This window comes from Anarrhichthys ocellatus, unplaced genomic scaffold (genome assembly GCF_004355925.1).
Source record: "Anarrhichthys ocellatus isolate YVR2014 unplaced genomic scaffold, GSC_Weel_1.0 scaffold32, whole genome shotgun sequence".
NCBI lineage: Eukaryota > Metazoa > Chordata > Actinopteri > Perciformes > Anarhichadidae > Anarrhichthys > Anarrhichthys ocellatus.
Genome location: NW_022280062.1, coordinates 3,753,878 through 3,766,416, shown reverse-complemented (window position 1 = coordinate 3,766,416; position 12,539 = coordinate 3,753,878). Strand labels below are relative to the sequence as shown.

At 40.6% G+C, this 12,539-nt stretch overlaps 3 protein-coding genes across 3 annotated transcripts; 1 reads left to right on the top strand and 2 right to left on the bottom strand.

The window, feature by feature from the left end:
• Window positions 1-5: 5 nt before the first annotated feature.
• On the bottom strand, window positions 6-2,167 carry LOC116393029 (uncharacterized). Its single transcript, XM_031864907.1, has one exon. It carries the CDS (start codon window positions 759-761, stop codon window positions 6-8), a length of 756 nt encoding a protein of 251 aa, XP_031720767.1. The 5' UTR covers window positions 762-2,167.
• A 91-nt stretch (window positions 2,168-2,258) lies between these two features.
• yipf1 (Yip1 domain family, member 1) lies at window positions 2,259-6,681 on the bottom strand. Its single transcript, XM_031865313.1, has 10 exons — window positions 6,548-6,681; window positions 6,146-6,254; window positions 5,761-5,918; window positions 5,582-5,662; window positions 5,401-5,488; window positions 5,091-5,207; window positions 4,806-4,972; window positions 3,994-4,176; window positions 3,285-3,391; window positions 2,259-2,991 (listed from the first exon to the last, which is right to left on the bottom strand). Exons 2-9 carry the CDS (start codon window positions 6,177-6,179, stop codon window positions 3,305-3,307), a joined length of 915 nt encoding a protein of 304 aa, XP_031721173.1. The 5' UTR covers window positions 6,180-6,254; window positions 6,548-6,681; the 3' UTR covers window positions 2,259-2,991; window positions 3,285-3,304.
• Window positions 6,682-8,836: 2,155 nt separating this feature from the next.
• Window positions 8,837-11,385, top strand: lrrc42 (leucine rich repeat containing 42). The gene is made up of 7 exons (XM_031865403.1): window positions 8,837-9,536; window positions 9,616-9,747; window positions 9,840-9,961; window positions 10,064-10,149; window positions 10,234-10,347; window positions 10,459-10,543; window positions 10,648-11,385. Exons 1-7 carry the CDS (start codon window positions 9,148-9,150, stop codon window positions 10,941-10,943), a joined length of 1,224 nt encoding a protein of 407 aa, XP_031721263.1. The 5' UTR covers window positions 8,837-9,147; the 3' UTR covers window positions 10,944-11,385.
• Window positions 11,386-12,539: the final 1,154 nt, after the last annotated feature.

The window sequence follows — 12,539 nt, the reverse complement described above, 5'->3', positions numbered from 1 at the left end:
TCGGGTCAATTCTTTATTCCTTTTGTTTCATCATGCATGAAAGCTTTCTTGTCATGATGAAAGCCATTCCCATAGGTCGGAAAACTGTGTTTATCCAAAACTGTTTCATCATTGTCCCGAGAGAATGACTTGGTTTCAAAAGCATTGGCGGGAAGCTTTTGGGATGAACTGACGGACATCTCGGTTTGAACTGCTTTGTGGTAGAATGGTTTCTGCACAGGTTTCTGGGCAATTGCAGGGAGGGCAAGCTGCTCCCTTTGGACCTTCTTGTCTTCCCACAACTTCAGCAAGCGGCGTTGATTATTTGTCATATCCTTGAGATTTTGCTGCAATGATTGCACTTGATCCTCCAGAAGTGTTTTAGAGGTGACTGTATTGGCCAACTCTGAAGTCAAATCATCAATGTTCAGACTCAGTTTCCCAGCCTTCTCCACCAGGGAACTGCACTCACGGTCCTTTTCATGCAAGTCATTGATTATGTCCTTTGTGGTCTTTCCATTGAACTTTGGGCTGCTCTCAAGTCCAATCTCGGTACGAAGAGCCTTCACTTGTTTCCTCAGCTCCTTGTTGTCCATAGTCAAGCTCTTCAGTTTCTGTCTCACAGCCTCAGTTGAACGTATCCTCGACTCATACTGTCTGAGTTTCTCTCTGAGAACACTTTCTCTGTGCATGGCATCGTCTCTTTCCTTTCTGCATTTCTCCAAAAGTTTCAATGTCTCAAATTTGGACACTTTCTCACCTTTCCCATTTGAAGTGGCCATCCTGTGGCAAGATTTTCTTTTTAATAAATGTTTTTACTCACAAGTTAATCAAATAGTCCTTGAGCATTATGTCGGTAAATCCACCTCACAAGCAGCTTCATGTTTGCCTAAGAGCGAGACAGGTGACATTCCTCCAACAGGGTTATCCGTTTGACAGGCAGCTCCTGTGTAACACAAAGCTGGGGCTAGAATGACCATTAATTAGGGCGCCACCATCCCTGTGACACCGTTTCAAGTGACACAATTCTTTTTTTTCTCCCTATTTTGTTAAATAATCTGAGAACTTGTCCTTGTGAATCAATGCTTATATGAAACACACGCTGCATGCCTGTAGAAACAGACTTTACATACATAAGTAACAGTTTCCACTGCAGGTGATCAGTGCATCCAAACAGTGACACAGTAGATTCTATCGGTTTGCTCAACCACACGACAGTTAAGATGGACGAGTTGGAAAAGCAGTAGCAGGAGCCAAATGTCCACTTTAAAAGTTAGACGCTCTCTTTGCAATCATCCAAATTAGCTACAATCCCTCCCTTAAATATTTAAAAGGTCCAACTGTTGAAATGTACTGGCAGCCTTTAATGCTCTAGGAGCTGGAAAAAAAAAAAAAACGTCACGTTGCCTACACGTGTGGGGTGGGGTGGAAGAAAAAGGTGAACAAAAAATGTGTTTACCGACATCTTAAGCATTTATATGATGCAACTATCCAGAGTCACTCCATTCTGAATCAGGAAAATGTAAGAAACACCGCAGTGATAAGATTTAGTCTCTTAGTTTGTTTTAAAATAGATTTGAATTGCAGTTGGTGTTTAGCTTAGTTTTTCCTTGTTGTAAACTTGGAAAATATGTCGACAAAATGACATGTTTAAAGGAAGAGTTAGACATTTTGGGAAACGGACCCGTCTACTTTTTTGGTGAGAGTTTGATGAGAGGGTTGATTTCACTCTCATATCTGTCAATTAAATATAAGGCTCCAGCTAAAAGCCAGTTAATGTAGCTGAACATAAAGACGAAACAGGGGGAAACTGCTAGCATGGCTCTGTCTGAGGGTAACAAAATCCACTTAGCAGCACCTCTAATGGCGAAAACACGCCAGCGCAGCGATGAAGTGTAGCCAAAGCAGAGCTGCCACGCAATGTCTTTGGAAAGCTGTGGTGGCTTAAAAATTTGGAGATGGTTTAACATTTAGCGGCAAAGTGCAGCCAGAGGATAATGTCAGCCAACCAGAAAACAGAGTCCTGTGACTCCTGTGACATGTTAACCTATTTTACAAAGAACTTCTTCCTGTCTGATACATATAAAACACACCTCACGGCTGTAGAAGAATTTAATTATTGTCGCGAGCCGCACCTAAACATTGTAACACATTGAAAGATAACAAGCATATTTTCCTAAATGTGGAATTATTTCTTTAATGTGTAAAGACAGTATGCAACTTATCTGTTCATAGTTTCATTTGTGCTTGAACATAGGCTCCGGGTGGACTGTAAATCATTGTCATAACACCTTTATTATCGATGGTTTCATTAATAAAGTTGGGTGCCACAAAGACCATTTTTTATTTTCTTCCAATGAAACATCATTGAGAACGGACATTTTAAAATCCATAAATCTGATCAACTACAGTTTGTAAAATGTAAAAACAAAAAAAAAACCCTGTTGCAAATTGTAAATACCGTGGACATTTAGAATGGGTCTTTGGCATTAGTTGTGGGCACTTGCGGTTAAATCAGTTAGAGGAAAATACAATTACTCTATTTGTACACAATAAGTCCAACCCTTAAAAATCTTAACACCACCAATAATTGTTGTGCTGTTAATACGGAATATTTTTTACACAAAGTATACCGACATGTTCCCATTAACTGAATATAAAATAAAATGCATATACAAAATGCCTTCAACGCTACCAACATTACTGCACAGACTGGTTGTCTAAATATTTCAACATAAGAACAATAAAGCGGAAAGCTAACATACTACAAGAGATCTCATGTGCTGTGTAACACCGTACCCCATTTATCTTTAAGGAAATGCAGAACCCATCCCATTAGAAATAACATACTTGGTACCAGTGTTCATTTTCAACAGTCATGCAGTTGTACCGAGAATGCACACTGGGTTTTAAGGTCTTGAGCCAGAACGTCCGAGTGAAGGTGAAATCCAGACGACCCATGACTTCATCAACACAGCAACCCAATTCTCTCTAATAAGGCAACCGGAGAACCTGCAATTTAAAAAAAAAAAAAAAAAAAAGAATAACACTTGCTTAGGGAAGAAGAAATCGTGTAAGGGAAGTCTGGTGTTAGATGCTCTGTTCTAGCAGGTGAAGAAAAAAAAAAAACACACGCTCGAACTAAAGCCCCTAAAATAGGCCAATGCAACAATGTAGAGCTGCTACAAGTGAATGCAAATTCAAAGGGAAAGTACAGGGTGGAAGAATATGACTTGTGTCGGGTTAGTAGTGTATTTGTACAACGGGATCACGGCTTAAAAAGCGCCTGGGTCACTGTTGGTTACCTTTAGTAAAATAAAGGCTTTCATGTCGGAGAGGGTGCTTTGGTCACATCTGTTGCAGCAGAAATGTCAGCTGGTAGTGCTTGTTCTGGTTTGCTGAAGAAATAAGCCTAAAAAAAAAAAAAAAAAAAAAACAACAACAAGGAGAGGAGAGTAAAACAACCCGGCAAAGAAACAATTACAGTAAGTGTGACATGAGAGAATACAGCATTCTTGCCATCATCCATTCATCTTGATCAACCATCAGACCATCAGGCTTACTTTGTAGACTAATTACATTTAATGCGACCAGACATACGATACCTCTGTGCACCTGACAGGAAAGCACTAACGGACCGTTCTCACACCAGTTAGCCAATGCAGTCACAGTTTCCAATGAAGAGCGTCGCCCCAGAGGGAGTTAACTTGACACTATCAGGTATAGTCATCTCCCAGAAACCCACATGGAGTCTGTGTAGTGTCGGTGATTGACATAGACTAGTTGGGTCAGAGCTTGGCCGTGCTACTGAGATCATTGAGTGGCTCAATGATTGTTGTTATCTACACCAACATGGACAGGCAGCTTGAATCAACTGGATTAATGAAGATGTGGTTGGCCAAAGCAACTGTTGTATCGTATTTCTTCGAACAGATTTATTTTCCATACCTCCCAAATTTGTAATGAACCCTAACAGTAAAGTTACATAAAAGCAACAGCATGGAGCACAATTACCTCACAGCCGACAGCAAGCAGGACGTTGAGCACAACAATGGCCGACATGATTGCTATGATAATTTTAGGGTGGTCATCCTTCACTGCAGGCCAGAAAGTCATCACCAGAACTGAGCCAGAGAGGCAGAGAGCCACCACGATGGTGCACCACCGCAGCCATTCATATGGGAGGATCCATAGGACCTTATGTAGCAAACGACAGTGCATTATATAATATGTGGCTCATTTAAAGAGAATTATTAGACATAATGAATGCTCGAAATGTTTCATGGATACAAGGAAAATAAGTATTAATCAACTGTCAACATTTGTAATGAAAGGTAACAATGTTTGCTATATGCAATCATTAAATACAGGGTACTAATGTCAACATAAATGGTACATTCTAAAATGAATCACATGCTGTGTGCGAAAGATATTAAAATATACAAATATTACATTTTACAGAGGTGAATGTTCTAACCACATTGTAGATGAGTCTGGTGATATTCTATCCTACTATTGTATGTATACCCAATCCCACACACACACCTTCCTGCTGTCATTAAATATTCATTACTGCACCAACTGTGTATTAATCAACAACTGAAAATATTCCTCAAAAAATGCACTGTTTGCTCTTGTTTGAGTTATGTTTGCTAAAAGCTACAGTGTTAAACTGGTTTACAGAATTACTGAGCCATTTAAAAAAATGAATCTAGAATTCTGTTGCCCATCTTTTTAATTTTACGTCTTCAATTGGAACCGATGGTCTTGGGGCTGAGTGCCACACACAGAAACTGACATTCTGAAATGAAAATTGTAGGTCTTACCACTGCTGGTATGTAAATCGCAAGGGAATATCCATACACACAGACGATCTCCATGAAGGAGTACGACACCAAGTTCATGATCTTGTTGTTTCTCCAGAGCAGGAAACCCCACAGGGCAAGGGGCACAAACCAAGCATAGCTGAAGATCGCTGTTGCAGCTATCGTCACTATAAAAAAGTGACACAGCAGAATAAAAAAATAAGTTATTTAAGCAAAATGTACAGTCTCCTCTTACATTCAATCTGCACAAGTGAGCCTTAAATACCAAAGAACAGCAGCACGTACCTTTTTGAAACTCTGGGGTGTACTTGTAGTTTGGTTTGCCTAAGTGCACCACAAAGTTTGATATGTTTCCACTGATGGCGATAGCAAACACAAGGGTGGTGCAAATCCAGAATGGTCCTGAAAGCACACATATCAAGACATTTGAACTTCAGTTTGTGTGCCCATTTGGTTTCTTTAAACAGCATTCGCTACAAATATTACAAAATTCAAGCTACAGAAGAGGGACAAAATTGTCTCTTTTTTTTCACAAACAGAACATGTCTGACAACCTCTTATTAGGACACGCATGTTAAACGGTTTGTGTGCGTACCATACAGATCAGGATTTCTACGAAGGTAGAGATGAATGAAATTCTTTCCAGGCCATGGCAGCATTGATCCAATGATTCTTTCCTTCACCTGAAAGAAATGTTAATAACCATTACACGTGTCAAGGTAACAAGACAAAATGTAACATTTAAAAGTCATTAAAATAAGATGTAAATATATTACGTGATGGGTCTCGACGTCAAAAAATCTTTGATAGTACTCAAATGTCCAGAAGGGGACACTTTTCTGTTGCCCAGAAAGAAGCTTCAATTGGGAAAAAAACATGGAGAAAAGCTAAATTAATCATCGACATTTAATAGCTGACGGAAATGCGTGAAAGAAAGTGCCATTGTTGTGCAGACCTCTGTCTTGTCATCACTGGCCAGTGGTTCCTCGTCATCACCATCAGGAGAGAAAGCAGCAGCTCTTCTCTGCTTCTCGGGTTTGATTTCGTCATCTTCAATACTAATGGTGGTTGCATCTCTGTTGGCTTCCAACAGATTGCCAGCTTCTTCAAATTCTAATTTCATAGGATGGATGAATGGAGATCGTTAATCCAAAATGTGGGCAGATTATGGGTGAACTATGATTTATTTCCTACCAATAAGTGCAGCACAGGGAGAGTAATGAGAGATGTGTGTTTACAGATGCCACACAGACTGGGAAAGAGCACAGCAAACTGAAGCTAAACATCAATGTAGCAGCTTAATTCCTTAATCAAACAAAGAGATTGTGGAGGACATTTACCTTGAAATTGGAATGGGTCATTTGTCGACGCCATTTACACGGATTCACTCTCCGTGGGTCGCCTCACAGTAACGTATGAGCGAGTTAATGACAACTTACTTTGGGAAAGCTACGGAGGAGAGAAAATAACATTTTAAACTCCTAGGCCTGATTATTCCCTCAGCGTATGTTTTTTTGAATGAATACGTAGTAAACTATAAGCAATACAGGGATAAAAGTTAGCTCAAGTTAGCCAAGCCTTACTTGACAGCTCATCAACAACTAACATTAGCTTAGCTATCTAATGGTACATTAGCTCACGTTAGCTAACTGTCTAACGTGACTTTACGACTCAGAGTCGCATTTGCATTTTAAAATCAGTGCACAGTTGTTGTTGTTTTTTTAAAGACAATGCATGCTTACCAAAACCCAAAACAATCCTTTCACTTCCGTCAGGTTGGAATCAGTGGTTGGAACAGGACATACTAGCCAGAGCCGTTTAAAGAGAGTCACGTCATCTCCGTTCATTCCAATGGACCATTATTTGTTTAAAGCAATAGTTCCCGGAAGTTAGCAGAGTTGTGCACGAGCAAGTGTTCTTCTTCTTCTTCTGGTGTTACTTTGGTTGGCATCCAGGTCATTGGTGCATTACCGCCACCTTCTGCTCCGGAGTGTGTATCAGAAAATATACTTTTAATTTATTCCTCAAAACAAACAACAACACATACCACGTTGATCTACACTTAATATATTTATGTATTTATATTTTTATATTATATTTAGGCTTTTTCTAAGTAAAAAAAACCCTGCAATGACCTGGGCCTTTCCTAGTTAACTCAGACAGAGAAGAGGATATAGAAATATTTAATGGCAATGTAAGAGATGCTATAATTGGTGCTGCCAATCAGACAATTATGAGGTAAGCCTACAAAAAGGTGGAATGGTGAGTGCAGTGATCTAATAAAAAAAGATAATAAGGATTTTAAAGTAATACAATACACCAATTTCAAAAATGTCAAAGAGTACAAAAGAGCGAAAGCAGTAGTTTGAAAAACTATTAAAGAAACTAAAATTAAGTGTTGGAGAGCATTTTGTAACACTACAAGGAGAAGCACTTCAATTAATCAAGTTTGGGGAATGATGATGATAATGGGGAATGAGGCGAGTAAAACGGGAGTGGGGGTACCCAATATTGGAAAATTGGCAAGTGAGAAAAATAAATGGAATATCAGTGAAAATGTGTAAATGGGTAGAGGACTTTTTGTTTGGACGCTCTAACGAAGTGAGCTTGGGAAGGTGTTTTTCAGCCAGCTATTTTTACAGTTAATGGAACGCCACAATGAAGTGTAATTAGAATTTAGTTGTTTTCAAAAATGATTGATGATGTGTATTATGATGATGGACAAAGTATAGGGAGATCTGTATTTGCAGATGGTGGGGCACTGAGGAGAATATGTTGTGAAACAGATGCAGGAAACAATCAAAAGAGTGGAACAGTGGTCATTGGAATGGGGATTTAAATTTTCTGTTGAGAAAAAGAAAAATGATTTTCTTTACAAGAAGGAAAAGCTGAAAAGAATAGACTTTTGGGGAATGTGGTTTGATGCTAGACTCACCTGTGTACATAGTGATAAAATGGTAAACAAGTGTAAAAGGTTTTAAATGTGATGCGGTGCTTTGTGGGAACAGAGTGGGAGCTGACAGGTCTGCTTACAAAGCTGTATCATTCAAAGCCGACCTGTCAGCTTGATAAGATCAGTTCTGGATTACGGTAGTGTGGCATAAAGGTCGGCATCTAATCCTTGTTGGGAAAACTGAATGCAATACAAGCACAAGCATTAAGGATAGGTGGGGCTTTTAAAACAACATCTGTGGCAGCATTGCAGGTAGAAATAAGGATTCATGTGCAGCATTGATGAGCATTTGATATTTTGCAACTCCAGGAGTAGAGAGGATTCATTGTTTGAAATACTACAATCATTATTCAGAATTCATTAAATGCTGCTGTCTGTTTATTTTGTGTGGGTCCTTGATGTCGTTGGAGTTGATGGGAATGAGAAGGCGGATAAAGCAGCAAAAAGGGCTTTGAAGAGTGAGAGTAATAACATGAATGTAGTCAGAAGGTAAAGGGGGGATTAAGGGATTTATCAAAAAGATATGGCAGAATGAATGGAATAAAGGGAGTGAAGGAAGATATGTCTTTATAATAAACCCTTGGTTGGGAGTGCGAAAACTAGTGGACGAAACACGAAAGAGGATTAAGACTAAGGAATGGTCTTACTGGTTTTAACAGTTCCCTCTATGTTATATGACAGCATAATAATGGACTGTCTGAAACTCTGGACCATCTTTTATTGTTTTGTCAGAAGTATGATCCAGCGAGAGAAGAATACAAAATGGATTTAGAGAGACTGGAGAGGAAAATATCAGCAAATGTACTAAAGAAAGATTCCAGTGACAAACGTTGGAAACCTCTTCTAGAGTATTTAGGGTCAATCAGACTAATGTAGAGAATATGAGAAATAAGTTTTATTTATTTTTGCTTCATTAGTTTCCTTTTGTTTGTTTAATTATTTCGTTTTCTTTGTTTTGTTGTCGGATCAGAGAGAGTACAGATCTTTAGTCTTCACACTCCAGATTAGTGGGTGGCGGTAATGCACCAAAAACCTGTTTGCCAACCGCCATTAAAAACAAAAGAAGAAGAAGAAGTATTCGTAGAAGTAGAAGAAGTGAACGAAGATGATATAGCTCTCATCAGACGGCTCTGGCTGCAACAAGTTAAAACTGTGCGTTACAAGCGAATTAATATGAGACACGATAACAGCTAAACAACAAAAGAGTATTTTAAGACTCGGGAGTCCGTTAGGTCTCAGCTTTAGCTCAGTCAACGACCATGGATTAGCTAACTAGCGAGCTAACGTCACCTGGAGTGTTTTGTTTTTAACGCTTCCGCCGTCTAAACGTGCATGACTTGAAAGAGTTCTGTCCTTCCCACAGGGACAGTAAAAAGTGCGACCTTTAGCATGGACAATAGCGCCATTTATGTCCGAGAAAGAGGCAGCCTTCGCCGCGTCGGTGACATCGTCCTGGCGCAGCCGAAGCCAGTGTCGTCGTGCAGAAGGACAAACCCGTTTGTGCTGAGGAAAGAGCACTTCATATTCACCTACAACGCAGCGGGCAGTCTGAGATACACCACCAAGTCTCTCTTTGACATCGCCCTGTTGTTCGTGGCGGACAACATCCACCACGTGGACTCTCTGGTGGGCTTCCCCGAGCAGATAGGGGACAGGCTTTTCTCAGCAGCAGAGGAGAACCGTGTGTTTTTAAACGCAGACGTTTCTCCAAAAGCCCTGCAGCTGTTCGGTGACGCATATGGGGAGATGGTGCTTGGGTCCCTCTGTCTCAGAAATAGGTGAAGTGCCAACACATGTTAGCCTCCCAAGTTGTACTTCCCAGAGACAGCAATATAATCTCTTGTTTCATTTCTGCAGATTTCCACTCTTGCATGAGAGGATGGGTGAAATAAAAACATTTCACAGTTTGAAGTCTTTAGACCTGTTTGGCTGCAGACTGGGTGACGATCACGAGATATTCCATCACCTAACATCCAGCTCATTGGCCAGGTACTGACTGATTTCTTAGTCCCGATGACGCGATGTGGACAATTGTTAAGGGCCAATGTTAACTAACACATCTGCCTCTTCTTCTTCGTCAGCAACCTAATCCAGCTTTTCATTGGTGGTAACGGTCTGTCGGATGTCGGCCTGCAAAGATTGACCGCACCTATCCGGATGCTGAGGAAGGGACTGCACTGTCTTCAGCTACTTGATGTTTCCTGTTAGTACCCACAGTCACATTTTAGTGGCACCGCAAATACCACCACCTCCAGATCTAAGAATGTAGTTGTTGACATCCATCATTACTCTGTTTCTTGTACAGACAACCCTATCTCAGTGAAGGCTCTGAGATACCTCACATGCCTCCCAAAACTTGAAAATCTTGACGCATCTGGGACCAGTTTGAAGGTACAAGGGTAATGGTTGTGCGTGTAAACACTTGGCTGCAGCTATATTGTGACGCTGATGTCTAAATGCATTTCTTATCTCCAGCTTGGCGCTGGACTGAAGACAACCATGTGGGACCTGTTGGGGCTCATTCATTCCGAGAAACCGCTGGACACCTTTGATCACTCGAGATGTAAAACAGAAGGTTGGGCAGAGCAGGTAAATGTTTTCAGACGTCGGTAATAGTAGACGTGTTTCTGTGATGCAAGCAATGTAGTTTAATTTGGGCTAAATGTTGCGACATCTCGTAAATAAATGTTTCCTTTTCAGGTTGTAAACCAGTGGGAAACAAATAGCTCACAAATGCCAAAGCAGAAGAAAATTGATGAATCCAGAACATCAGCACTTCGCTTTTGTAAGATAATTTTTGCGTCTCATTCACATTTTGCTTTGCTATTTATAAAAGACAAGATCATGACTAATGACTATGATTATATCGTAAGTGTTTTTGTTCTCTAGTTGGCAGGCAGAAGTTTGTCAGAGAAGTACTGAATGCTGCACCTTTGGTATGTGAGAGCGAGAAGGAGGCCGAGAGGGAGAGACTGCATTTCTTCAGACCTGCAGCAAACAGTCACGTACCAGTGAAACAGAATCCTCCCGCCAGAAGTCACGAAGGGAAGCCTTCCTGGGACAATATCAAAAAAAGGCAGCGTCAGTCAGGAAAGCCGGACAGTTCCCATCGAAGTCCTCCACCAAAACGTTTGTCTTCATCAGCTCTGTCTGCGGAGGACATGGACTTGTTGAACAGCTACTGAGGTATGCCACCATGCAGCATGCCGCGGAGAGCGGCTCGAGCATGTCGGCTAACCGGTAACATTTAGGCTCAAATTAACAATTATTTTTCCCGAGATGATTCACGCTGGTGAACTGTAAACACCTTTTCTTGGATACAGGTGGCGTGAATTTTTATAAATAAAGTTGAGTATTATTTATAGTCCACTTCCTTGCTTGACGTTTTGTTGTTTGGAGACACAGTCTAGCTGATTTTTAGTTGAGAATTTTATATGGAATAGGCTGAACTGAGGCTCAATGCCAACAACATGGTAATCTAAAGGTGGTTGCCTTATTACCTAATCTTTATAGAGAGACCCTGTGCAAGGTTTATGTTCATTTGTTGTTCTTTTGTTGCATATTTCTGAAGGACTGTTAATAGTGTAGTGCGCGGTGCCCCCGCACGCTTTCTTAATTTTGAATTTTTAATCAATAAAAAAAATTATTTTAATTTTTTTATTTTTTATTAAAAAATATTTTTTATTTAATTTATTCAAAATGATCTCTTATCAAAATGTTTTAATTTATCAAGAAAGAAAAAGTAATAAATAAATAAGAGGCCTTTTGTTTGAAATGAACAAAAGTGGAACAAGGGGCCCTCAGCTGTGGATGCGTGAACTGAGAGGACCCTTGCCGGCGACAGACAGACCCGAGCTGCCGTCGGAGTGACCACGGATCCACGGCACTTGTGCCCCGCTGTCCGGTCACTCCCTGTGAGCGCCCCTGATTGCAACGAGAGGCTGCGAGAAGGGGGAGAGAGGCGAAGTTCAGTTCTCTCTCTATGTGAATCACTCACCTGGCCTAATGTAGCTCACCCCTCCCTGATTTGCCTCAATGCCTCCGCTTAAGAGAACCTCGGACCGGTAGCTGATTTGCCCTAAATGGTAATAAATCGCCAACACGAGCCCAGTATCGATAGCTCGTTTGCTTTCTTTTCCGAATCGCCAAACAGTGATGTACTAAACAGTATAATCGGTCGCTCGAATAGCCGTCGGTCTTATAAATTATTTCATTGAATTTATTTATTTTATATTAAATTTAAATGTATCCGTCCCTGCTCAGAGCTCAACAGATGTAAAGCTCTTTCAAAATCAAGCGGGACTTCTCCGGGTCTCTCTTCACTATAGAAAACTGGCGTGAGTATATGTAGATGTGTGTGCGCATAAAGTATGCAATCAGTTGTGTGCCGTGCTGAGATCGCTACAGACTTACCACAGGGGCTGAGTGGTCCCCTAATCGGAGGAGACCTCTCCTCTGCAGGTTTTCCAAAACGGATGAAGAAAAAAAAGAGTCGGTCGGAAAAAGCTAAATCGTTACTTATTTATTTTTGTCCAATTCAAAGTATATTCTCTTGGTTCAAATACAGAGAAAAAGTGATCAACAGGAAAATATAAAAATCAACAAAGTATTTTAAAAACCTCTTGTGCCCTCAGCTGAGCAGGCTGTGTTCAATTGTCCGGTGAAAAAAGTTTAAAGATGAACCCAGCGCAGGTTCTAACCTGGTGGGCTTCTCCCCCGACTCAACCCTTTTCCTTGAAGACCGAGAATACTTATACTCTCTAACAATACCTGGGGCTTGG

What these genes read in the sequence shown, in the direction of transcription:
- LOC116393029 (XM_031864907.1), bottom strand. Translation starts at nt 761, where the DNA reads ATGGCCACTTCAAATGGGAAAGGTGAGAAAGTGTCCAAATTTGAGACA.
- yipf1 (XM_031865313.1), bottom strand. Translation starts at nt 6,179, where the DNA reads ATGGCGTCGACAAATGACCCATTCCAATTTCAAG. An exon ending in TGACCCATTCCAATTTCAAG is followed by an intron (nt 5,919 to 6,145) that starts GTAAATGTCCTC and finishes CTATGAAATTAG; the next exon opens with AATTTGAAGAAGCTGGCAAT. An exon ending in CCAGTGATGACAAGACAGAG is followed by an intron (nt 5,663 to 5,760) that starts GTCTGCACAACA and finishes TCCCAATTGAAG; the next exon opens with CTTCTTTCTGGGCAACAGAA.
- lrrc42 (XM_031865403.1), top strand. Translation starts at nt 9,148, where the DNA reads ATGGACAATAGCGCCATTTATGTCCGAGAAAGAGGCAGCCTTCGCCGC. An exon ending in CAGAAGGTTGGGCAGAGCAG is followed by an intron (nt 10,348 to 10,458) that starts GTAAATGTTTTC and finishes TTTCCTTTTCAG; the next exon opens with GTTGTAAACCAGTGGGAAAC. An exon ending in AACATCAGCACTTCGCTTTT is followed by an intron (nt 10,544 to 10,647) that starts GTAAGATAATTT and finishes TTTGTTCTCTAG; the next exon opens with TTGGCAGGCAGAAGTTTGTC.